The following is a 27,170-nucleotide window of genomic DNA, read 5'->3' as shown; positions in this document are numbered from 1 at the left end:
GCAGTCCCCTCCAGTTCAGATGCACCAGATGGAGAGAGCAGTTATTATTGCAGTATTATTATTATTATTATACGGCCTAGGACTCTCATACCCACAAGACCGCCTCTCCTGGTATGTCCCACAGAGGAACTTACGGTCTTCAAACAAAAACATCTTGAAGGTCCCAGGCCACAGAGAGGTTAGGCTGGCCTCAGCTAGAGCCAGGGCTTTTTCGGCTGTGGCCCCGATCTGGTGGAACGCTCTGTCCCAAGAGACCAGGGCCCTGCGGGACTTGACATCTTTCCGCAGGGCTTGCAAGACAGAGCTGTTCCACCAGGCCTTTGGCCAAGGCACAGCCTGACTCCCTCCTTGGCAATCTTCACAGAACTCTAGCCCAATGGTTGCCATCAATTTGATTTGAATTAATTTTAGAATGAAATGATTTTAGAATGTTGTACTATCTTATTGTTGTTCGCCGCCCTGAGCCCGGCTTCGGCTGGGGAGGGCGGGATATAAATAAAATTTATTATTATTATTATTATTATTATTATTATTATGGAACTCGCTTCTAGCTGAGGTCACACTGAGGTCTCCCTCCCTGTTGAACTTCCGCCATTTATTCAAGACTTAATAAATAAATAAATAAGAAGGCTTTTAAAACTGATTTTTGTAGAACGCTCACCCCCGGTAGACTCGCTTGGTGCCTTCATTACAAATCATTAGGCGCCAGGCAAAAACATTCCTCTCTCTTTGGCTTATTAAACAATCTATGGCCTTTTCAACTGGGAGGCAGGGGAGGTTACTGCTTGTGAACAGGATGTGTATTTTTGTGTTTTTATATTGTAAATTGCCATGTGATCCTCGGATGAAGGGCGACCAAGAAATTTAGTAAGTTAAAACAGCAAGTATTCATTTTCAGTCTTGATGCATCCGGTCTCCTGAACACCCCTTAGAGAAGGCGGATTAAGCGGTATACAAATTGTTGAAATAAACAAATAATAAACAGAATTGCTAGCCCTGGCAGAAAAACAGCCCGGAGGCAGAGCACGGCTTTCTCGTCTTCTCATTGAAAATAATAATTATGAGGAACAACAGACCACCCACATCTTGTGGACATATTAGCCAGCCTTCTGATGTCAATATTATAACCATTATCACCACCAATTGCCAACCACAAACATTAAAAAGAAGCTGGGTTTTGTGGTGAAACCTGGTGGGATTACACAATTATAACTATTTTATTAGCCAGTCAGCCAAAGCTTGTGGGCATATCAGTCAGCCTTCCAACTTCAGTATTACTAGGCCTCATTATTAAATACAGTGAATATTAGAATTCAATATTCCTATTTTCACTCACTGCTTCTGGCTGACAGGGTACCCAGCAAACAGACTTCTGTACCTGCATTATTTTCCCCGCCTTCTGCAATATGCTATAAGTATCGTTAACTAAGGTTTATAATCCAAGTACAAAGCTTGGTTGAGAAGCGATCTTTAGCCATGGCCAATGAACCATGGTTAAGTTGCTGGGCTCCTTTCGCACATAACACAGAGCCATGGTTTAGCACATCACCCACGGTTTACACAACATACTCCTATTCTTTTCTATAGGGGGTAATTCACAGAGTGTCCTCCTATTACAAAAAAATAAAATGTAAAAAGCAGCAGAAAGGCACTTTTTATAATTGATGTTTATGCCAACCATCCGGTCATGTGAATCTGGTTCTGTAAGCTACACTGAGAGCTTTTAAAGTCCAAAGGTGGGGTATAAATCCCTTGATTTAAACGCATATATATTAATATGCCCCCTTCATGGATCACTGCCTTGCCGTGGTGAAGGGGCTTGAATAACTCAGAGAAGCTATGAGCTATGCCGTGCAGGGCCACCCAAGACGGACAGGTCATAGTGGAGAGTTTTGACCAAACGTAATCCACCTGGAGCAGGAACCGGCAAGCCACTCCAGTATCCCTGCCAAGAAAACTCAATGGACAAAGACAACAGGCATACAAATTTCCCAGTAGTGATGTATGGAAGTGAGAGCTGGACCATAAAGAAGGCTCATGGCCAAAGAATGGATGCTTTTGAATTCTGGTGCTGGAGGAGACTCTTGAGAGTCCCATGGACTGCAAGAAGATCAAACCTGTCCATTCTGAAGGAAATCAGCCCTGAGTGCTCACTGGAAGGACAGATCCTGAAGCTGAGGCTCCAAAACTTTGGCCACCTCAGGAGAAGAGAAGACTCCCTGGAAAGGACACTGATGTTGGGAAAGATGGAGGGCACAAGGAGAAGGGGACGACAGAGGACGAGATGGTTGGACAGTGTTCTCGAAGCTACGAACATGAGTTTGACCAAACTGCGGAAGGCAGTGGAAGACAGGAGTGCCTGGCGTGCTCTGGTCCAGGGGGTCAAGAAGAGTCGGACACGACTAAGCGGCAACATATTTATATGCATTTATATCCCTTGGTTACGCAGAGTGACCAAGGAGAAAAAGGTTCAGTCTTCAAGGGCTGGGATCAATCAGGGAAGGTAGCCCTCCATTCTAGGAATTTCGTGGGGTGGCTGCCAAGGGGACTGCTACCCTTGGGGGGGGGCGCTGTTGTGCCAAGGGCAAAACCAGCCCTCCGGCACCAACTAGATGCTGGATCTGCGCCCACACAGAACCTGTGAAGTGTGTTATGGGGTGGGAGAATGTGCATTTGTGCAGAGGTGCACTGCACTCCCAAAGCTCTCAATGGACACCTCCACTTGACAAGCCGCTCATCACAATGACAGGCATTTGCAGCACAAACAGTAATTAGCAGCAGCAATGCCTGGGAAGCAATTAGCATCTCGTCACCACGGAGACCTGCCACCTTTTTCTGCCCGATTACCTTGGGTTCCCTCGCTGAAAAGCTGGTGGCGCCTCTCTTAATGAGGTACCGAGGCTGTTTCAGGGAGTCTAGACACAGCCTCACGCCGCCGTCCCTCTTCCCGGCCACCAGCCTCCCAACCTCCTCTGTTATCAGAGCTGTTTTGAAAAATAAATAAAAGGATCTTTTTATAGAATCCGTATGGAGGGAGAGAGAGGGAGAGAGAGGCTCTGGGAGGCAGGCAGGCGACTCTGCCGAGTCTCTGAGAGGTGCAAGCAGAGGCACAAAGCCAAACTTGCAGAAGGGCAAGCCGTCCTGGCAGCGATGCTGGAGCCAGAGGCAGTCTTGCATGGAGGGCAATGGCTTCAGGCAATGAATGTGTCACACTATTGAAGGCGGTGAAGATAAGAGGGGGAGACACCTGAGCCGCGGGGGCCACAATTCCCCAAGGAAGTTCTTCTACGTCACAAGGCCCCTCCGTCACCACCTGCCTTCCTGCAAAGAAGGGTGGCAACCCTGAATCTTATATCAGTGTTTCTCCAACTTGGGTATCTGACTGTTTTTTCAGACTACAGTTCCCATCATCCCTGACCACTGGTTTTGCTCGTTAGGGATGATGGGAGTTGTATTCCAAAAAAACCCAGCTAGAAACCCAAGTTTGGCTTGACTACCCTACGTTCTCCTACAAATGGACCTTGAGCTTGCTTTGGAGGTTCTAGCAGGGGAGCGCAGCTATCGTATACCCTTGACCAAAGAACGGTACACTCCTTCTACAGTGGTGCCTAGCAAGACGAAATTAATTCGTTCCACAAGTTTTTTCTTCTTGCGAGTTTTTCGTCTTGCGAAGCACAGTTTCCCATAGGAATGCATTGAAAATCAATCAATGCGTTCCTATGGAGACCGTCCGGGGACAGAGGGGAAGCGCCGCGTGCCTTCCCCTCTGTCCCCGGACCTGTTTTAAAGTAAGGGCAGGGGCAGCGGGGAGAATCGCTTCTCCCCGTTGCCGCCCCTTGGTTCAAAAGGGGTCCGGGGAGAGAGGGGAAGGCAACGGAAATTGCGGGGCTGGCAACGGGGAGAAGTGATCTTCTCCCCGCCGCCCCTTGCTTCAAAAGAGGTCCGGGGACAGCGGGGAAGACGCGCTGCCCTAAACATTGATGGGAATTCATCGGCTAGCTTTGTGTACAAAAAAAGGGATGGGACTTGGTTCTAATTCCTCAAAAGCTCGTTTTGGCCAATTATCCAAAGGCTGGGGTGGATCACATGAAGCACCTTCTGTCCATTTTAAATGGTATTTTACCAGGTAAAAACATCTGACATAGTTGCCACAGAGTACTTATATCAAGACAGTCACTCGGTACGAGCTCTGATCACGTTTCTAGATCATAACCTGGCAAATTTTATTTTTAGAACAAGAAATCTATTCAAAAACAAAAGGATGGAGCTACTAAGAATTTTTGAAAACAGAGCACCAATAGCTCCCCTCCTCCCAGGGGTGATAGGATACTAGGAACAGAGGATCAAAAAGAAAAACCCAAGTTTGGGAAACACTGGTTTATAGGCATCAACCAGGCCTGCGGACTCTGGCGCTCACTCAGTGTTAGGACTCCAAAGCCTATCAGCCAGAGCAGCAAGCATGGTCAAGGATGATGGGAGTTGTAGTCTTGAGGCTCCTCACCCTGGCTATAAGGCTCCTGTGGCTTTTGCCCTCTCCTGCTCAGGCACTGATTCTTGCCTGCAGCCATCGCTGCTCGGCGTCCCTGCCTTCTCTTAAGAAACCCTCCAACACGAATCCTGCATCCTTGCTCCTCATTGCCACCTCGTCCTCCTCTTGGCTGCAACACATCTGGGACCACTTCCCTGGCCTGACACTCTGGAGGGTTTCGCTCCTCTCTCTCGCCTCTCACATCTACTGGCCACGATGTCTAAGTTTTACCACCACTTCGGGTGGCAAGAAGCCTCTGGATGCCAGATGGTGGGCATCACAAATAGAAGGGGTGCAGGTGTACCCAGCTTCTGCTTGTGTTGTTTGGGCTATGAGAATAGGATGCTGTACTAGATGAGATGGGACGCGGGTGGTGCTGTGGGTTAAACCACAGGGCCTAGGACTTGCCGATCAGAAGGTTGGCGGTTCGAATCCCCACGACGGGCTGAGCTCCCGTTGCTCAGTCCCTGCTCCTGCCAACCTAGCAGTTCAAAAGCACATCAAAGTGCAAGTAGATAAATAGGTACTGCTCCGGCGGGAAGGTAAACGGCGTTTCCATGCGCTGCTCTGGTTCGTCACAAGCGGCTTAGTCATGCTGGCGACATGACCCGGAAGCTGTACGCCGGCTCCCTCGGCCAATAAAGCGAGATGAGCGCCGCAACCCCGGAATCGGTCACGACTGGACCTAATGGTCAGGGGTCCCTTTACCTTTACTAGATGAGTCACTGGCCTTAACCCAGCAAGGCTGTCCTTACAATCTTATTCTCTGGCCTGGCTGAACCCTCTGGCAGTTTCTCTTAACACAGGCTTTCAGCGCCAGCTGTTGCTCTGGCCGCTACTCCTCAGTGCTTCCACACGGGCTTTGCTGCTTCCCACAGAGCTGCTCTCACATTAATGTTTTTTAAAAAATAGTACAGTACAGTGGTACCTCGGGTTAAGTACTTAATTTGTTCCGCAGGTCCGTTCTTAACCTGAAACTGTTCTTAACCTGAAGCACCACTTTACCTAATGGGGCCTCCCGCTGCCGCCGCGCCACCGGAGCACGATTTCTGTTCTCATCCTGAAGCAAAGTTCTTAACCTGAAGCACTATTTCTGGGTTAGCGGAGTCTGTAACCTGAAGCGTATGTAACCTGAAGCGTATGTAACCCGAGGGACCACTGTACCAGACTTATAGAAGACATCTGAAAGCAGTGTCCTGTTTAGGGAAGCTGTTAATGTTTAATAGGTTATTGTATTTTGGTGTTCTGTTGGAAGCCGCCCAGAGTGGCTGGGGAAACTCAGCCAGATGGGCGGGGTAGAAATAATAAATTATTATTAAGTCCAGCCCCGAGGAAGACTTTCCTCCTTGTTATTTATTCTGTTTAGAGTATTTATTTACCACTTTTCAGGCAGACCTCAGAAAGCTGAGGTTTACGTAAGATTACTACAATGGTAAGAATGACTTTAAAATGCTACAACGGAATGGAGAAGACAACTTGTTTGGAAAAAGCTGCTATGGCATCGTCTTGATTTCCTGATGTTCCTTCAGCTGCCCTGATGGTGCCAGAAAGGGGGGACAGAGAGGAGAGCCACTAAGGGAGCTGAACGAGGTTCCATCTCACCATTGTCATATTACTAAGACTTGTTTCTGGTGCTCTTATCCGGCTACTTCTACAGGTACGTTTTTGGAAAGCAAGAAAAGCCAAGACTACAGGTTCTTTAAAAAGCCAGACCAAGTGAATAGCAGGAAGATCAGCAGAGGGAAGTGAACCACGAATGCTCTCCCTTGGGCAATTCCTGTATTTAAACCATGGGTAGGCAAACTAAGGCCCGGGGGCTGGATCCGGCCCAATCGCCTTCTAAATCCGATCCGCCGACAGTCCAGGAAGCAGCATGTTTTTACACGAGTACAATGTGTACTTTTATTTAAAATGCATCTCTGGGTTATTTGTGGGGCATAAGAATTTGTTCATTACAGTGGTACCTCGGGTTAAGTACTTAATTCGTTCCGGAGGTCCGTTCTTAACCTGAAACTGTTCTTAACCTAAAAGCACCACTTTAGCTAATGGGGCCTCCTGCTGCCGCCACGCTGCTACTGCGCAATTTCTGTTCTCATCCTGAAGCAAAGTTCTTAACCCAAGGTACTGTTTCTGGGTTGGCGGAGTCTGTAACCTGAAGCGTATGTAACCCGAGGCACCACTGTATTCCCCCCCCCAAAAAAATATAGTCAGGACCCCCCCCCAAAAGGTCTGAGGGACAGTGGACTGGCTCCCTGCTGAAAAACTTTACTGACCCCTAATAACCCACCTAAAAAGAGAAAACTGACATTTACACACATCAGTTGGTTCCCTGGCCTGCGTTTGCTAAAGTTGGTGGGCAGGCAAGCAATTCCAAAGACGGTGGAATTCCAAGGGAGGGTAACTGCACAGGCTGCCCTTACCACAGAGCAATGCAAATCACCTCTCCATTTAGGTTGCCGAACTACCATTTGTATTTGTTGGGAAGAACGTGGCAAGAATACTGAAATGCAGGTTCTGTCAGGAGCTAAAGGCTTGGGGACATCCTTTAGTCTCCTGCAGATGTGCGAGGCATACTGAGCGGTAGGTGCCAACAACTCAGAAACTGGATGCGAGATGGGGACAGCTGAGTGGAAAATTCCCAAGATTCTGCAGAGTCGCACCTGTAAAGTGCCTGCTAAAAGGTAAAGGTAAAGGGACCCCTGCCCATTAGGTCCAGTCGTGGCCGGCTCTGGGGTTGCGGCGCTCATCCCGCTATATTGGCCGAGGGAGCCGGCGTACAGCTTCCGGGTCATGTGGCCAGCATGACTGAGCCGCTTCTGGCGAACCAGAGCAGCGCACGGAAACGCCGTTTACCTTCCCGCTTGAGCGGTACCTATTTATCTACTTGCACTGGCGTGCTTTCGAACTTCTAGGTGGGCAGGAGCAGGGACCGAGCAATGGGAGCTCACTCCGTCGCGGGGATTCGAACCACCGACCTTCTGATCGGCTCCTAGGCTCAGTGGTTTAACCCACAGCGCCACCCGCGTCCCTTAAGGGAAGTAATAGACCCACTCTATTTTGCCTCGGTCAGACCACACCTGGAATACTGTGTCCAATTCTGGGCACCACAATTTAAGAAGGATGTTGACAAGCTGGATGATCAGGGGTCTGGAAAGCAAGCCTAACGAGGAACAGTTGAGGGAGTTGGGGATATTTAGCCTGGAAAAGGGGAGACTGAGAGGAGCTGTGAAAGCTATCTTCAAATATCCAAAGGGCTGTCACATGGAAGATGGAGCAAGCTTGTTTTCTCCTAAAAGGATGTCACATAGAGGAGGGAGAAAGGTTGTTTTCTGCTGCTCCAGAGAAGTGGACACGGAGCAATGGATCCAAACTACAAGAAAGAAGATTCCACCTAAACATCAGGAAGAACTTTCTGACAGCAAGAGCTGTTTCACAGTGGAACGGACCCCCTTGGGAGGTGGTGGGAAATCCTTCCTTGGAGGTTTTTAAGCAGAGGTTGGACGGCCGTCTGTCATGGACGCTTTAGCTGAGATTCCTGCATTGCAGGTAGTTTGACTAGATGTTCCTGGGGTCCCTTCCGACTCTACAATTCTATGATTCTATCTACCTGAGCGGTTAGTTCCATGTGCTACTAAAAGTCTGGCATGTGTACACATTTCCGTTCGACAAATGCAGCGCTGGGTTTGTTAACAGGCAGATGTGCGGCCAGCTTTCCTGTAGCTGCGCAAACTCAGCTCCACAATAGGTGGACTTTTCTCCCAAGTGGCGACACTTGAGTTGCCTGAGGACACAAGCCCGGGCCCGCCCTAGAGAATGCTGTGTGTTAAGTGGGCTGACAGTACTTGAAAAGCAAACTAGGGAAGAAGCAAAGCACACTGAAAATAGAATGCAGATACACTATGCAAAGGTCTATTTTAAGTAATGAAAACAGCCACGGCCTGCTGACTCAAACCAGGATGTTCGGCTGGGAGAGCAGGCCGTCTGTCTTGTCCAAGCGTCTTGAAGAGACGCAGGACGTCTCCACAACGCGTCTCCCTCAAGCGTCTCCTGTTCCCTAGATGGAAGAGTCCTCATAAGCACCTCTGTGGCTTGACATATAAACCTGCCCTTAAGTGGAAATGCACAGTCACTGCTGAGTTAGCACCTCCCTTTTCAAAACTCCAGGAAAAGCATGTCGAGACTTTGCCGCAATTCACTGCTGCCTCCCAACTTCATGTTTTAAAACTGAGGTTTAGCAACAAAACCCACTGCCTGGAAACTGTAAACGTGGGTTTGTCCCAGACTCAAAGTTGCATCTGCTAAGAAAACAATGAAAGCAAGTCCCAGTGCTCTGTCATGCTCTAATTCAGGCATCCCCGACCTTCGGCCCGCCTGATGTTTTGGACTACAATTCCCATCATCCCTGACCACTGGCCCTGTTAGCTAGGGATCATGGGAGTTGTAGGCCAAAACATCTAGAGGGCCGCAGGTTGGGGATGCCTGCTCTAATGGGACCGAGCAAGACACAGAACCCAGGGTGAGAATTTGTAGATGCTCAGGTGCTGTGTCACTGTGGACTGAGAGAAGATTTAGACTGTGCCCCACTTGTGTCCTTAGATGAACTCCTTTACTTTCAATACGGGGAGGAGGGGTGAGCCTTCTCACTGCCTGATCACCCCTGGCTTCCAATCTGTTGTGCCCTCCTGTCCTGTAGGTGGCACCCACATATCATCATATTGCCTTCTCCCACTCAAGTACGCAGGAGCTGGTGACTCATACAGGAGGTCTGGCAGTGGGGGGCACCAAGGAGGGGGGAGGAAAGCTCTCTTTCAAGTGATGGGGGTGGGGTGGGGGTGTAGAGAAACATCCACACTGTGCCCTGCCCTGAATTCTATGGGCTCTTATTTTGGTCACATGGAGGAGAATTTTGTTGGAAGAATAAACACCCTTTGGGGAGAGTGAGACAAACACCATATACTTTTAACACCTGTATCATTTACCGCAAGGAAGCAACCCCATCCTCAGCAAGCATAGAGCCACTGAGCTTTCAACTTTGGCAATACTTGAGCTTGGTTGGGATCTGGGTGCCGCTGTGGGTTAAACCACAGAACCTAGGACTTGCCGATCAGAAGGTCGGCGGTTCGAATCCCCGAGACAGGGTGAGCTCCCGTTGCTCAGCCCCAGCTCCTGCCAACCTAGCAGTTCGAAAGCACGTGCAAGTAGATAAGTAGGTACCGCTCCGGCGGGAAGGTAAACGGCGTTTCCGTGCACTGCTCTGGTTCACCAGAAGCGGCTTAGTCATGCTGGCCACATGTCCCAGAAGCTGTACGCTGGCTCCCTCGGCCAATAAAGCGAGATGAGCGCCGCAACCCCAGAGTTGTCCGTGACTGGACCTAACGGTCAGGGGTCCCTTTACCTTTAAGAGAGCCTGGTTAGTCAGGGAGACAATATCTCCTGCATCCATTTGGAGAAAAATGCATGGTTCCTAGAAATACAAGCTTCTAGTTCTCAGGCCTACAGAAGCGCTTTCCCCGCTCACTGGACGATGCCATGTTCACTGCAGAAAGCCAGCTGTGCGGACTGCACATGGACTGATTGTCCTGCTCAGACGCATGGACCAGTCAACACACCTGCACCGTTCTGATGGTGTGTGTGTGTGTGTGTTTTGCGGGGATTAGTAGTGCTAAATACCACTTCCAATTTCTTAGTCTGGAGCTTCCTGGTGCTGCTCAAATGCAGAGGCAGGGGTGAGTAGAAAGAGCACAGAGAAATAAAAAAGTAGGGCACACCAGCTACATATATGAAGCTTGTAGTCTAGAGACCAGAGGTTCGATCTCTCAGCTCCTGGGTGGGTAGGTCTAAGCTATGGAACATCTGACCATTGTTCAGACATTGTTCAGACCTCTTTACTTAAACAACAGCAGCAACCTTGGCAGAGTGTTATCGATAATTTGGAAAGGACTGTGCAATTCCTAGGAGTTAAACAAGCAGGAAAAACGGTAAAAATTTGAATCCGTTACCTATAGATGGGGATTTGAAGGGGTATTTGTCAGGAAGGTCCACTCTAACTTTCCACACACCACCTTCGTACGGTGCTGCAATCAGGGAAGGAAAACGGTGTTAGCCGCACAAACACAAACTGAACAAACATCTTCAAGCATGGTTTGCATTCTTACCCATAAAGGCACATAAAGGACTGAATGATAACCCATTTGCTTCCAATGGGGCTTTTGCAGGAGACCTTCCCAATGGCACTGTGCCTTCAGCTTTTTGGACTACCCTATATTTAATGGCCACACACACACAAATACTTGGCTTTTCCAAGGGGCCTGGGTAAAAAACTAATCCAGAGCCTTGTGAATTTCCGTATTTACACAGGGCCCTCCCAAAACTCACCATCAAATGAAAGCTTATAGTGATGGACTACACAACAAAGATCAGTTCTGGTGCTTGCTAGCATCATAAAAATATTGATCCACAGCACGGATCCTCATGAATCGTCATGATTTTGACAAAGGATTGTGAAAGCAAAACTACCAGATCACAAAACACAACCGTGTATGCAGAGGTGACCTACGATTTGATGGTGCTTTTGAGGGGATCATGATTCCCCAGATCCATGATTCTTACGGTTTGGTCAGTGGAGCTAGAGGTGACCTGTGATTTGATGGGAGGTGGGGAAAATAGTATGCCACTTTAAGAGGATGCATTCTGCTTGGTCCAAAGTGCGTGCAGGTGCTCCAGCTCTCTTTCATCCAATTTTCTCTCCCTTCCTCAACTGTTTCCTTTTCCTTTTCCTCATCCACCTTAAGTCCCAGTTTCCTTTCCTTCCCCGCCATCTTCTTGGTCACTCTGCCTTCCATCCAACAGCTCAAGTGCTGACCTGAGCTTTGAAAAGTGGGGGAAAGGTGTAACTTGGACTACTACTACTAAGGTATAGCTTGGACTACTGCAACGCGCTCTATGTGGGGCTACCTTTGAAGGTGACCCGGAAACTGCAATTAATCCAGAATGCGGCAGCTAGACTGGTGACTGGGAGTGGCCGCCGGGACCACATAACACCGGTTCTGAGAGATCTGCGTTGGCTCCCAGTATGTTTCCGAGCACAATTCAAAGTGTTGGTGTTGACCTTTAAAGCCCTAAACGGCCTCGGTCCTGTATACCTGAAGGAGCGTCTCCACCCCCATCGTCCAGCGCCTAGGCCCTTTGGCGGTTCCCTCATTGCGAGAAGGTTACAGGAAACCAGACAGAGGGCCTTCTCGGTGGTGGCTCCTGCCCTGTGGAACACCCTCCCTTCAGATGTGAAGGAAATAAGTAGCTATCCTATCTTTAAAAGATATCTGAAGGCAGCCCTGTTCAGGGAAGTTTTTAATATTTAACGCTGTATTGTTTTTAATACTTGATTGGGAGCCGCCCAGAGTGGCTGGGGAAACTCAGCCAGATGGGCGGGGTATAAATAAATAAATTATTATTATTATTATTACTCTTTCAGCTTCCTCTTCCAGTTCTGTGTACTTTTCCAAGGTGGTTGGGGAGTAAACCACCCTTGCCACCTCATGGTGACCAGGGCAGTAAGCAGGAGGGCATGGGAACTTGGAGGCTTTTGTAGGTGCCAGACAAAACACTCGCAGGTGCCAAAGTGTTAGCCCCAGCCTCACTGTAAGACAGGACATGTTTCATGAGAGGCACAGGGGATGGGCATTTTTGTAAAAAAGGAACGGGGGGAAAAGCCAAAAACCCTCCCAAGCCCCTTCCTTTCTTCTCAATGGTACGCTTTCCTGGCAAATCAACAATTTATGTAGAAAGTGCTTTAAATAAACCCCAAAAACACACCTTAAGTATCACAAATGGTGGGGAATATTTGCATACTTACTTCCTTGTGGTCCATAGAACTTCACTACAAATTCGTTGAGTCCTCCTAGGATGGTGACTTCATGTTTACTTTCAATACTAAATGCATGCAAGTCAAGGAAATGTTTGTCACGTGCGCCAGGCTCATCAAACCTGCTCCTCGAGAACCCTGGCACCCCGGGAACAGCGGATTGTTAGAATTCCTTTACTGGCAAATCTGAAATAATCCTCTCATAATTGAAGCCCGTTCAAAATACGTCTGAGGCTGTTTGCCGTGGTTTAAGCAGAACCAAAGTACCTGGCCAGACAACACAGATGAAACACAGTTCAGGATATAAAGGCTTGAAACCTGTAAATGACTTCAGGTTACAGATTCTAGTGTTGGCTTCATTTCTGTATGGAGAGCTTTAAGATCAGAGGATTCTGCTGGATGAGGCCAGTGGCCCGTCTAGTCCAGAATCCTGTCCTCACAGTAGCCAACCAGACGCCTGGGGGAAACTCACTAGTAGGACCCCGGGCACAAGAGAAACTCTCCCCTCCTGTGATTTCCAACAACTGGTCTTCAGAAGATCTGCTGCTTCCAATTGTGGACGCCGACCAAAGTCATCACGGCTAGCAGCCCTCGTTAGCCCTCTCCATGAATTTGTCAAATCCTCTTTTAAAACCACCCCAAGTTGCTGGCCATCACTGTCTCCCGCATGAGCAAATCCCAGAGTTTTAACTATCCGCTGTGTGAACCAGCACTTTATTTTTTATATGTCCTGAATCTTCCAACATTCAACTTCTCTGGGTACCTACGAGTTCCCAGTGCTACGAAAGGGCGGGGGAGAAGCTTTTCTCTACAGTGGTACCTCAGGTTACAGACGCTTCAGGTTATAGACTCCGTTAACCCAGAAATAGTACCTTGGGTTAAGAACTTTGCTTCAGGATGAGAACAAAAATTGCGCAGTAGCGGCACGGTGGCAGCAGGAGGCCCCATTAGCTAAAGTGGTGCTTCAGGTTAAGAACAGTTTCGGGTTAAGAACGGACCTCCAGAACGAATTAAGTTCTTAACCCGAGGTACCACTGTATTCAGGGGCGCGGGTGGAGCTGTGGGTTAAACCAAAGAGCCGAGGGCTTGCCAATCAGAAGGTCGGCGGTTCGAATCCCCGCGACGGGGTGAGCTCCCGTTGCTTGGTCCCTGCTCCTGCCAACCTAGCAGTTCGAAAGCATGTCAAGTGCAAGTAGATAAATAGGTACCACTCTAGCGGGAAGGTAAACGGCGTTTCCGTATGCTGCTCTGGTTCGCCAGAAGCGGCTTAGTCATGCTGGCCACATGACCCGGAAGCTGTCTGCGGACAAACGCCGGCTCCTTCAGCCAGTAAAGTGAGATGAGAGCCACAACCTCAGAGTTGGCCACAACTGGATTTAATGGTCAGGGGTCCCTTTACCTTTACCTTTTTACCACTGTATTCATTTTCTCCATGCCATGCATAATTTTACAAGATTCTATCGTGTCACCTCTTACTCGCATTTTCTTTAAACTAAAGGATCTCCTATGCTGCAAGCTTTCTTTGCGGAGAAATCATTTGGTTGTCTCTTTTCCAAACCTTTTTCAAGAAGCTGACATACTATTCCAAATGGGATTTGTATTCCAACAGATCTGTGTAACGGCATTACTGTACCTGTAGGTTTATTTTAATTTCCTTCTTAATGATCCCCAGTATGGAATTTCCCCTTTTGACAGCTGCCGCACACTGGGCCGTCAGCTTCATCAAACTCGCCACTATGATCCCTGGTCAATCACCACCAGTGAAATAAAGATTCATTTATTTATTTATTGCCTCAGCATGCATCGCCTTACTCCTGTTCACAATGAATTATATTTGCCATTTTACTGCCCATTCATTCGTGGGAAAGGCGGGTGGAATTTGAAGGAAGAGACCACATTATGTCATCTCTCTGACTGTGCAGGTATATCTGAGCTTTCTGTGGAAAGGCAATAAAAGGAAATGTTTTAAATGCAAATACTAGAAGTCACCTTTGGCAACACACTGTTTAGCCAAGAAATTCTGAACACCCAAAACACGCCATACAACTTTCAGTCCCCTGAAAGAAAGCCAACTATCCAGTCATCCTTTGCATCTGATCCTTGTACGCGTTACTTTAAATTATTATTTTTTAATATTGTGCTTTAATAGTTAGAATGATAATAGTAATAAAATGCCCACTGCCCTGAGTCTTGAGAAACAACTGGCTACTGCATAAGCAAGCCTTAAAACAAATAAAGCTGCCTGCCCAAATCACAAAACAGAGAAACCAGTAGGAGAACACTTCAATCTCCCAGGACATTCTATACAAGATCTCAAAGTAGCTGTTTTACTACAAAGGAATTTCAGAAATAGACTGGAAAGAGAAGCTGCTGAATTGCAACTCATTACCAAACTCAAAACCATGGAGAGACCTGGTCTGAACAAAGACATTGGATTCTTATCTCATTATACATGACTAAGCCATTTCTCACCTTCTCACCCCTTGCCTTTTCCTGTAAGACCTATTGCAGTCGTTAAGAGTCGTCAACAGGCTCATCTCAGCTACCTGCCAATCTCCCATTCCCACCACCCTTCTGAGTAATACCCCTCCCCACCTTCTCACTATATAGAAGGATCTGGCAACTTCTGTTTCAGTGTATCTGAAGAAGTGTGCATGCACACGAAAGCTCATACCAAGAACTAACTTAGTTGGTCTTTAAGGTGCTACTGGAAGGAATTTTTTTATTTTCATAGAATCATAGAGTTGGAAGAGACCACAAGGGCCATCGAGTCCAACCCCCTGCCAAGCAGGAAACACCATCAGAGCACTCCTGACATATGGTTGTCAAGCCTCTGTTTAAAGACCTCCAAAGAAGGAGACTCCACCACACTCCTTGGCAGCAAATTCCACTGTCAAACATACCTAAGTTATTAACTGATATTCTTAAAAAGGGGAGGAGAGGAAGATAATCAAATGTTGCACAGCTTCTCTGTGTGATCTCTTACTCGCTGCAGGAGCTCGAAATAAAACCACAAACTGGTTCTGGGCCAGGTTGGGGTGAGCGACTTCAGTTCTGCCACAACTCCTTCTAAAAGGTGTCCCATTTGCCAGAAAGGGAACTGAATGTGCAACTTCCAAGAACAAAGTTGTGTATCCTGGCTCCCCCCCCCCCTTTGCATTTAGTCCGCTTAAGAAAGCAGTACTCAAATCTGGAGAAAGTGGAAATTCAGACACAAATCAAATGTCTCAACAGAAACCAACAGAGTACAGATTTACTCAGAGCTTTAGAGAATAATAATAATAATAATTTATTTATACGCTGCCCATCTGACTAGGCTGCCTCAGCCTCTCAGGAGAAAAGTGCTCGTACGAGGCAGCCTTGGTGCAAACACCTCTGTGGCGTTGCTCGACTCTCGCACCCAAACCTGTTCTAGCTCTCCACATCACCTCTGCCAAACATTATTCCGAGAAATGTGTCTGCACAACGCAATGCAGCCAGGATTCTGATGCCGTCGGAAGGATGCAGAAAAGCCTGTGCAAATATTTGCCGGCAGGAGAAGATCTACGTACGGCTCTTGGAAGAGACTCCAGATGAATTCTGACTAGATTGTAAGCCACCGTCTCTTGACCTTGGGAAAAGTTTCGCTCTGCTGTGGACGAGGGGGAAGAGATACCAGGCCCCGCACAACTGCAAGCCGGACGTCATAACTATGGCTCAAAGCATGCTTGTGCGAGTAGAAGCTAAACTTATGCATGGATGCGTGTGTTCATGCATGCATGTGTGAAACTCTGATATTCCCCTATTGCAGCTGCAGTCCTTTGTGCCACACAGCATGTTGTTCCAATGAACCCTTTTTTCCTTTTTCTTTTTGAGATGAGGGTTAGATGAGGGACTGCCAGTGAGAAGGAAAACACTAACCCCCACCCCCTCAATGAGAAGCATTTTACAGTTTTGATCAAAGTCCGTATTTACAATGCACTGCAGGAACATAAACACTCAAGAACATGACCCCTTGCAAAATATCTAATATACAGTCATACCTCATGTTACATTTGCTTCATGTTACATTCTTTCAGGTTACGTCCCGTGGTGACCCGGAAGTACCGGAAAGGGTTACTTCCGGGTTTCGCCGCTCACGCATGCGCAAAATGACGTCACATGCATGTGCAGAAGCGGCGAGTCGCAACCCGCGCATGCGCAGATGTGCCGCTGCGAGTTGCGCTCTTTTCATGTTGCAAACGGGCCTCGGGAATGGATCCCGTTCACAACCAGAGGTACCACTGTATTACATTTCTCTCATTGCCAGAGTCACCATTCAAACGACAGTCCTTTCCTTTTATTCTGACCCAGGTCAGCCAACTGGGGTATGTTACGGCACTGCTTTGCCTTTGGAGACCATGTTTTCCAGTTCAGAGCTCTTCTGATTGCACTAACGATAGCTATTGACTGATTATTTAATTTCTATACCGCATGATATATTAAAAATATCTCTAAGCAGTGTACAAAAAAACAAAGCGACAACAGAAAATACTTAAGTATTACAAACATAAACAGTCACATATAACATCTTTACATTAATATCAACTTACTAATGTATATAAATGAGTATCAATTAATTTTCCTTCTGACGCAGCCTCTCTCTCCGCCTCCAGGTTCTCACCCAAGGTCCAAGCAAGCTCACCCACAGAAGTCTCACAACGAAAAGACCTTGTGGAAACAGCAGCCATCACCCTAGTCTCTCACTCTAGACTTGCTTTTTTATCGAGGGCCTTCTGGCGGTTCCCTCGCTGCAAGAAGCCAAGTTACAGGGAACCAGGCAGAGGGCCTTCTCGGTAGTGGCGCCCGCCCTGTGGAACGCCCTCCCACCAGATGTCAAAGAGAAAAATAACTACCAAACTTTTAGAAGACATCTAAAGGCAGCCCTGTTTAGTGAAGCTTTTAATGTTTAACAGGTTACTGTATTTTAGTGTTTTGTTGAAAGCCGCCCGGAGTGGCTGGGGGGACCCAGCCAGAGGGGCGGGGTATAAATAATAAATGATGATGATGATGATGATGATGATGATGGGCAGGCCCAAGGTGGATGACAATTCCTCAGGCTCCCTTCAGCTGTGTCTCATTCAGCCGCAGCCTCTCCCCACCCAGTTCCAGGAGCAGCAGGTATGTTGAGTTTCCCGGGGGGTCCAAAGGATGGAAAAGCCCCCTGCTCAATTCACAGCTTTCTTCTCCTACTCCTTCAGCTCCACCCTGGGAGCTTTCGTCACCTCGCACCTTCCATCAACAGGGAACCTCCATACGTGGACTGGCTACCGGCTGGCCTTGTTTACACATAATGCTAAGCCAAACTGAGGCTGAGCACAAATAGCAAGAAAACCGTGGCGAGTTTATTTAAGAGAGTCTGTAAAATAAAACCTATAAGCTTTGCTCCTCTCGCCCACTCCTGCAGCGCTACAAGATAAGCCACTGTATAGCTTAGCAGAAGGGGTCAGCAAATTTTTTCAGCAGGGGGCCGGTCCACTGTCCCTCAGACCTTGTCGGGGGCCAGACTATTTTTTTTGGGGGGGATGAACAAATTCCTATGCCCCACAAATAACCTAGAGATGCATTTTAAATAAAAGGACACATTCTACTCATGTAAAAACACGCTGATTCCCAGACTGTCCCTGCGCCGGATTTTGAAGGCGACTGGGCTGGATCCGGCCCCCAGGCCTTAGTTTGCCTACCCATGCTTAGCAGTATAAGCGAACCCAGGCTCAGGGTTTTTCTTCCTAACAAACAATGCATGGCAAGGCAAACCATGGTTACAGCTTGAAATGCGCTTGAGGTGAGACAAACCACAAGCCCAACAAACCACAAGATGCAACCAAGGTCTAAAAACTGTGCTCCAGACGCCACACGTCTCCTCGACCCTTTGCAGATGCAGCTCAGAAAGGATTTTCACCCACAAAGCCTTGCAACAACCAATGAGGAAAAATATGCTTTGCTTTTTTCCCAGGCTGGAAGACGCACGGCATGGCTGCCACTCCACTGCTTTCCCAAGCGGCTAGAGGAGGGAGCAGGAAAAGGCCCTGTGTCACTCTTCCTCCGATCTAGAAAGAAGAGGGCCAAGGAGGAAGGTGCTCAAAGCGATGAAAGCACGATGAGGCTGCTGTGTACATTGTTCTCTCTTCGGATTACAAGACATGACTTCTACATTACGTTAAGCAAATGCACTTCACTGCCTGCTGAGATTTCTACCAGAGACCTATCAAAATCCCCAGAGACGCCCCCCCCAGGCAACCTGAGCCCTTAACACACAAAGAAAAAAAATGAGAAGTACACAGCTCCCCCCACCCCACACGTAAAGGGTCGGCAGGAGAAAGCAGCAGTTAAGCTGAGCTAGGAAGAATTAAGCTTGCAAGACTAAGAAATTCCTTTGCCCTCAAATAACCTGTTGAAAGAGACTTTTCCAAAAGTACAGATCATGCCAAATCTGAAGCAATCCATGAGACAATAGATGTGTTATTTTCAGAGAAGGCAGCTGCTGATTTCAGTTTCTTTGAGATGATCCCCCCCTTTTTTATCTTGCTGGGGGGGGGAATAGAGAGAGAATGCAAAAGTGCATTTCGCAGAAGTGCTGTAAGACTTGACACAGGCTGGCTTCCGGTAGCTGAAGCAAAGGCAACTAAAGGGGGAAGCCCAGAGCTCTGTATTTTTGTGCATTCCTAAGGGGGGGGGGGAGGCCGCGGGTGGCGCTGTAGGTTAAACCACAGAGCCTAGGACTTGCTGATCGGAAGGTCGCCAGTTCGAATTCCTGCGACGGGGTGAGCTCCCGCTGCTCGGTCCCAGCTCCTGCCAACCTAGCAGTTTGAAAGCACCTCAAAGTGCAAGTAGATAAATAGGTACCGCTCCGGCGGGAAGGTAAACGGCATTTCCGTGCGCTGCTCTGGTTCGCCAGATACGGCTTAGTCCTGCTGGCCACATGACCCGGAAGCTGTACGCTGGCTCCCTCGGCTGATAAATCGAGATGAGCGCCGCATCCCCAGAGTCAGTCATGACTGGACCTAATGGTCAGGGGTCCCTTTACCTTTTTAAGGGGGGGGGGAGCCCTGTGCCCTGCTCTAAGTTCCCGGAGCTAGCACCCTCAAAAGCCCAGCATGTGTAATTAGTGCCCAAAGGACCCCTATACCCCAACATCTTTTGAACAGAACCCCATGAAACTGACCCATAACTTAAAATGAAAGCACAAGCCTCCTCGCCCCAGTTCTCACAAGACCCTATTATACTAAGCACTCGGCTCCTATGCCACAGTGCCTTATTTAGGGTCCCTGCCCCAAGCTTGCTTCCATGGAGTCGTGGGTTCAAATCCCATTTCCATCATGCTGGAGCCAGCACAAGACTCAACCTTAGGTGAGGAGCCACAGTTCAGTGGGAGTGCATAAGCTATGCATATGTGGTAAAGGTAAAGGGACCCCTGACCATTAGGTCCAGTCGTGGCCGACTCTGGGGTTGCGGCGCTCATCTCGCTTATTGGCCAAGGGAGCCGGCGTACAGCTTCTGGGTCATGTGGCCAGCAGGACTAAGCCGCTTCTGGCGAACCAGAGCAGCGCACGGAAACGCCGTTTACCTTCCCGCCGGAGTGGTACCTATTTATCTACTTGCACTTTGATGTGCTTTTGAACTGCTAGGTTGGCAGGAGCAGGGACCGAGCAACAGGAGCTCACCCCGTCGCGGGGATTCAAACCGCCGACCTTCTGATCGGCAAGTCCTAGGCTCTGTGGTTTAACCCACAGAGCCACCCACGTCCCGTATGCATCTGTGGTACCTGCAGTTTAAAAGTTCTCAGGTAGCAGAGCTGAGAATTTTATTATTATTTTTTTGAGGAGGCCTTAGCGTGTGCCACTGCCCGTCAGAGAAGACAGAGAAGTGGGCTAGAAGGCTCAACAGTCCAATTCAATACAAGGTGTGTTCATACTGGCTCCAGACTGCCCAACTCCCAAAAGCTCAGAAACTGTACCAAAAAGCCCAGAAACTGAAACTGCGTTGGGTTTGCTGGATCAAATCATGGGGAAGCAGGAAAAATAGAGTAAGTGACACAAAAACTTCTGCGCACCGGGTGAGGGTGTAGAGACAGACAGGCAAATTGCAGAGCGCTGGGCACAGAAGCCAGGGCAACTGTCTTACCAGCAGCAATAAGGTGCCTCCCCCAAGTGGTTGCTGGGCCGCGTACAAACTGTGGGTGTGATGGCAGCCCTAAAGAAGGGGTCAGGGCGGGAAGCTAAGGATTGAGTCTGTGGAGCCATAAAGGTTTCCCACCCATGATCTATGTGAAATTATATTAATAGTCATACCAGCAGTCTTCCCTAGCCCTGCTAACAAATATCTTTCAATTTGTCTGAGATTCCTGGATTCTCAGCATGCAAAGTAAGTGAAGTGCCAATGAGCTATGGCCACTTCCCCACTGAAGGGAGTAGCTTTCACTGACAAGAGGTTTGATACAGCAAATAATTTCTACTGCCTTGGCAGATCCCACCCAAGTCCTTGCTACGAGCAGACTTCCTAGGGGTGTGAGCCTCTGAATGACGCTCTCTCTCTGACTGATACACACCAAAAACTTACTGCAAACTGCATTTTACTCTCTTCCACCACACTGTACCACAGAGCCAGCGAGGGCAATACAAAGCTCTCCTTCTCTATTTATAAACTGTCTTTCCATAAGGGCCACAACAGTCCACAGGCAACCATGGTAATAACACAACATACAAAAAATGGCAAATCTGATTGCGCACAGTACTATCTGACTAAGCCAATGTGATTCTGTTCCCTTCCCTACCCGAACCCACGAGGGAAGTCGAAACCAGCATGCCAAAAACCAGCAGTTCAACCATTCTAAGGCTTAAATTCATCCAAGTGAGAGTCCTAAGTGCAGGTTAAAGGCATAAATCCAGAACTGGGAAAATCCCAGATACCTAGCTGCTAAGAAATGTAATGGATTCTGAAATATTTCTTCAGCTTTGTCAAGTGCTGGAAACATAAGAGTCGATTCATTCTGCCAGCCTTGGTTAAAAATAACAAAAAAAACAGCATTAAATAAATTTCATACCACCGTATCTTAAGCGCTAAATAGGAGATTTGTATAATTAAGACTAGGTTTCCTGCAAGCTTTTAGCAGACGGTTTTCCATTCTGAATTTAGACCTGGACGTTCTCCTAATCCTGATGCCTCTCTGGTCCTGAGCAACGGCTCCAGGGGAGTTGGTTCAGCCTTGTAATATGCCACTTGCTTGCTCATCCAGAGAACAGTGCCAACGGCCTCAGGGCAACTGTGTACACCCAACATCCCACTTCCAACACAGTCTTGGACAAGGGACTGTGGGAGCAGCAGGATACTCTGGGCATTTTTCCCTTTTGCACAAACTGACCAACTCAGAGGCATTTCCTCATTCTTAGCAGGTAGGAGAATCCCAATAGTGAAAGAACGGGAACAAACACATGCATGCACAAATAGTTTTTTAAGGAAACATCAGGGAGAAAAGCGTGTGTGTGTGTGTGTGAGAGAGAGAGAGAGATATCCCAGGGGAGCTGAACTTCTGCAGGCTCGAAACAAAAGTACATTTTGTCCAAGGTAGGAGATATCAAAAACAGACCGAATCTACATACTGAATTCCCCAGTAACATTCTTTTGCTACATTAGCTGTTGCCATTTGCCAAGGAAAGAGATCGCTAAAATTCTTAGCAATATGCAATACAATGCCAGGAGAGTCACTGTCCTCAAATTCCTCTGTTTGCAACGGCTTCCCCCAACTTGGTGCCTGCCGTCCAGATGTTTTGGACGAAACTTCCATTATTATTATTATTGGTTGCTCTGGCTGGGGCTGATGTAGCCCCAAAGCATCTGGGGGACAACTGCAAGTCAGTTCCCAGGGACAACCTTCACTTGCCCCCCCCTTCCCGCCCGGTTCTTGCTCTCATTGATTTGCCTCCAACTCTGCCCGACGACGGCTGGATAACGTTCTGACGGCTGTTGTGAAACGTCCGCGGACACCTCGAGTTAGCCAGCTGGTGCGTCTTATAGCAGAATATTGTTCTTATTCTGAGCAGAATGTTTTCGATCTAACACGTTTGCAGATGTTCTTAAACAGTTTCGAATGCCGCGAGTATGTTTTCGTTTCTAATTGCACTGTTTTCGCTGCTTTGTTTTTTTGCCGCCCTGGGCTCCTTCGGGAGGAAGGGAGGGAGGGATACAAAACTTAATAAATGGTAATAACACAAATACCCCCTCCATGGAGACCTGTGGGAAATGTCCATAGATTCTAGCTGAGCAGGGGAGCAGCTGCTTCTTAGCAGCCTGTGAGGCGCGGCTTTCTCATTTCCTGCTCAAGAGTAGAGGTACAGTTGAAGGACGGCAGGCAGTCGCCCTATATCTTTAAAATCTGAAATGCAGCTTGGGGGTGGTGGGACTGCAAATTTGATCAGAGTAGTAGAGAATGGTGGGGAGGGAGCCTTTCCCAATGGGGCATTTTCTCTCTCTAATTAAAACTGCCCTTCCCGTGCTGCTTTCAGATGGAAAGAATTAAACTGCCCCACCTCCCGTCACTGCTCTGACAACATCTGAAGCTGCCCACGGTTATGATTTCAATATCAAATGGTAAAGGGTCAGGAGATGGCCCCCATCCCGTGCCTAGTTTGACCCTGGTACCCACCACCCAGTGACAAGGGTTCACAGAGGATGTGGGCTTTTGTAGCAGCAGAGTCTCTTCACCCCACCCATGGGGGACACTGGTGCTGAGCTCACTCTGCGCCTCAGGGACGTGGGTGGCGCTGTGGGTAAAACCTCAGTGCCTAGGACTTGCCGATCGTATGGTCGGCGGTTCGAATCCCCGTGGCGAGGTGAGCTCCCGTCTTTCGGTCCCAGCTCCTGCCCACCTAGCAGTTAGAAAGCACCCCTAAGTGCAAGTAGATAAATAGGTACCGCTTTATAGCGGGAAGGTAAACGGCGTTTCCGTGTGCTGCGCTGGGGCTGGCTCACCAGAGCAGCTTCGTCACGCTGGCCACGTGACCCGGAAGTGTCCTCGGACAGCGCTGGCTCCCGGCCTCTTAAGTGAGATGAGCGCACAACCCTAGAGTCAAACACAACTGGCCCGTACGGGCAGGGGTACCTTTACCTTTACCACTCTGCGCCTCTGTTCTCCCAGAAGCTTTTCAAGATTTCTTAAATCCTGCCGGGCAGTGTCTCAGAGCCTTTTGCCTTACTAAAAGGTAAAGGGGCCCCTGACCATTAGGTCCAGTCATGGCTGATTCTGGGGTTGCGGCGCTCATCTCACTTTATTGGCCAAGGGAGCCAGCGTACAGCGTACATGTGGCCAGCAGGACTAAGCCGCTTCTGGCGAACCACAGCAGAGCATGGAAACGCTGTTTACCTTCCCGCCGGAGCGGTACCTACTTATCTACTTGCACTTTGACGTGCTTTCAAAGTGCTAGGTTGGCATGAGCAGGGACCGAGCAACGGGCGCTCACCCCGTCGCGGGGATTCGAACCCCTGACCTTCCAATCAGCAAACCCAAGAGGCTCAGTGGTTTAGACCACAGCGCCACCCGTGTCCCTTTCCCCCTACTAGTCAGGATTAAATGTGCAGTTTCAGCTCCGTAGAGCCCACCTCCAGATAAAGATGGCAGCCCTGGTGAACACCTGGTTCTTTCATGGAAACCCACCAAGTGCTCATGCAAGAATGATGCATTCTTCCCGAAAGCTATCATGGGAAGCAAATGATTTGTTTCCCTGAAGAGTTATTTGGAGGTAGTGTTTTTCAGACACTGTTTTCCATGGTGTGCACACTCATCTCTTTTGTCTCTGGTCAAACAGGTCTTACAAGCTTTCGAATCCCTATTGGGGAAGAGCTTGCAAAACCTGATTAGCCTACGACAACAGTGGGACAGGAAAAATACGTGCACACGAGATATGGCTCTAGCAAACCAGCTCCAAATATATCACCTGCCTCCATATTTAATAGAAACTCCAAAATGAAGGATTTGAGGGGAGGAGATCAAAGTGGTTTGCTTCCAGTTGCTCCTCGTTTTAAGGTCCAATCAATTAATGGCTGCCTTCTCATTCCCCCTTTGGTCCATGAGGAGTGGAGTGCCTTTCAGAGCGCAGAGCTTTTTGAGCAGTAGATGCTCATATCTCCCGTAAAATGGGCCAGCCTGGGAAACCTGAAGAGCAGCTCTGATAAACATATTAATGCCTGAAGTGGCCCTGAATAACCCTCTGGTCACGGAAAAAGGCAGATTGCAGAGAATTAAGGCGGCATTATCTCAGGACAACTATGTAAACAGGCACAGAAGTGAGGCTAGAGCGGAGAAGAGAGAGAGGAGCAGAAGGAGAGAGCCCCGGGGTCCCATAGTGGCCAGTTTGGTGCTTCTGGGAAGCTCACAAGCCGAGCATGGAGTCCTAATCCCACCACACATTTCTGCCCCTTACGCAGCTAGGATTCAGGGGTATACATCCCTTGCAGACGGAGGCTCCATTGTGTTACCATGCTGATAGTTGATGATAGGCCTATTCTCTATGGACAGATATAATCCCCTTTTCTCCAAGACCTCTGTGGAGCTGTTCCACTGGAAAATGTAGGCTTACCCCCAGATTGTATGGACCTTCAGTGCACCTGCCAAGCAGACTGAACTCACTGTTTGGAGGCAGGAAGTTGGCACAACATGAGAAAAACACACATAGACACACATTCTTCTCCTGACCAGCATCCTAAAAAGAATAGCTATTGAACTTCCAAGGTCAGAGTGAACGCTGGCATCACACCGCCTCCCTTCCTTCCTCTTTGGAAGAGCTGTTGACAAGAAAAGGAATGTTTTTCAATATGCTACTGATCCTTTTTTTATAAAAAAAAAAACCACACAAAACCCAGTAAGCTCAAGAGGAGAGGTGTGTAGGCATTTATGGCTCAGGCCAAGCAGTTGCAAGATGGCCTTCAAGCATTTGCTCTAATAGCTGGGCAGCAAACGCCCGATGTAGGCTGATCACCAACATTATCCATTCCCCAACAGTGGGGAAACAGAGGACACGCTTTGTCTCCCTGCCTTCCTGCATAAACCCTGGACAGGCCTGCCAATAAGACACAGAGGTTATTTTTATTTATTGCATGAATACCCCACCTTGGCATGAGGGTAGTGCTGTGGGTTAAACCACAGAGCCTAGGGCTTGCCGATCAGAAGGTCGGCGGTTCGAATCCCCGTGACGGGGTGAGCTCCCGTTGCTCAGTCCCTGCTCTTGCCAACCTAGCAGTTCAAAAGCATGCCAGCGCAAGTAGATAAATAGGTACTGCTCCAGTGGGAAGGTAAACGGCGTTTCCGTGCACTGCTCTGGTTCACCAGAAGCGGCTTAGTCGTGCTGGCCACATGACCTGGAAGTTGTACGCCAGCTCCCACGGCCAGTAAAGCGAGATGAGCGCCGCAACCCCAGAGTCGGTCACGACTGGACCTAATGGTCAGGGGTCCCTTTACCTTTACCCCACCTTACCTCCAAAGAGCTCAAGGTGGCACACAGGTCCCCTCCCTCCCCATTTTATCTTCACAGCAATCCTGAGGGAGTTTAGGCTGAGAGACTGCAACTGGCGCAAGGTTGCTACATAGCCAAGTGGAGGTTTGAACCCGCCCAGGTCCTAGTCCAACATTCTACACCACACCTGCGTAAGCCAGTAGATGTGACCAGCTTACACAAGCACCGCTCAAGAAAAACTGTGTGAATGACGGGCAAGGAGCCCCCATGGCGAGGCAACAGTTCTGTCAAAATCAGACTTGCCTCCGAGAGCTGCTCAGCACACTCTGGAAGCATTAGTAGGGGGGCTGCCAAGCCAAGCCAAATAAAACGCAGCATTTAGTTGCAAGACACGGGATTCCACAGAAGGGTCTGCGCCACACCTGCCCACAACAATCCGGCCCGGGTGGGTACTTTGCAATGAGCCTCGTAGCTGTGCTGGGAACTGGAAAATACACAACGCTTACACAGGGCTTTGACAGGACTTTCCAGAGATTGGGAAGTGCAGCACCTGCAACAGGACCCCCAAGCATGAGCTCTAGGAACATGCTATTTTTAAAAACGAAAGCCGAGAGCCTTCTGCCCTAGCCAGTTCCATACCGAGCGCCAGAAGGGGTGTGGGGCAAGTACAGCTTTTTCTATAGGGATTTCGGCTCTTGCTGTCAGATACACAGTTGTGCTCTTGCTTGTTTTTATACTTCCCTGTCCCCCCACACACACCTCTGCCAGTACACAGCGTGTGATTTGCCAAATCTAAAGCTGATGAATAGTTTTGGAAGCACCCACCCCACCCCACATGCTCCCAGGTGGGAAACGTTAAGGTTACTGCAATCAAAGCCAAAATACTATTGAATTCCAGCTCAGCTCAAAAACAAGTATGGCTCCTTTTCAATTCATCCCTATGGGGGGAGAAACCCATTTACCTTTCTAGCAGAAAGGAACCCTGGTATTGTAGCTTGGTATCCATTGGCAAGGGTCCTTGTGCTGGGTACCAGTCAGGCTTTAGGACCTGATGAAGGTTTAAGGAGCAGCCTGTTCACTGCGGCCCTTCCCAACTGCGGCTACAAGAAGATATGTTTTACGGAAGTGGAAGAAGGCCTGCAAAAACGGGGGGGGGGGGTTACACACAAATGGCCACAGACCTGGTAATTTGGAAAATGACACCCCTAGGAACACAGCAAGGTCTGGAGTTCAGAATGGGGCAAGCTTTAAAATGAGCCGATTCAGCCCCAACCTGAATTAAGCTCAAGGTATCTTGTTCTTAAAAGGGACGCAGGTG

At 48.6% G+C, this 27,170-nt stretch overlaps 1 protein-coding gene across 1 annotated transcript in view; it reads right to left on the bottom strand.

The window, feature by feature from the left end:
- UBE2H (ubiquitin conjugating enzyme E2 H) overlaps window positions 1-27,170 on the bottom strand; it is a 64,062-nt gene that overhangs the window by 15,144 nt on the left and 21,748 nt on the right. The window contains exons 2-3 of the mRNA XM_082239321.1: window positions 12,381-12,457; window positions 10,528-10,602 (exon numbers count right to left, since the gene is read on the bottom strand). Coding sequence (XP_082095447.1) covers window positions 10,528-10,602; window positions 12,381-12,457 — 152 coding nt within the window. The remainder of the gene's footprint in view (window positions 1-10,527; window positions 10,603-12,380; window positions 12,458-27,170) is intronic.

This window comes from Podarcis vaucheri (genome assembly GCF_965113315.1).
Source record: "Podarcis vaucheri genome assembly, chromosome: 10".
In the NCBI taxonomy this organism is placed as follows: Eukaryota; Metazoa; Chordata; class Lepidosauria; order Squamata; family Lacertidae; genus Podarcis; species Podarcis vaucheri.
Note: the sequence above shows the minus strand (reverse complement) of the source record. Positions and strands in the feature narration are given on the sequence as shown.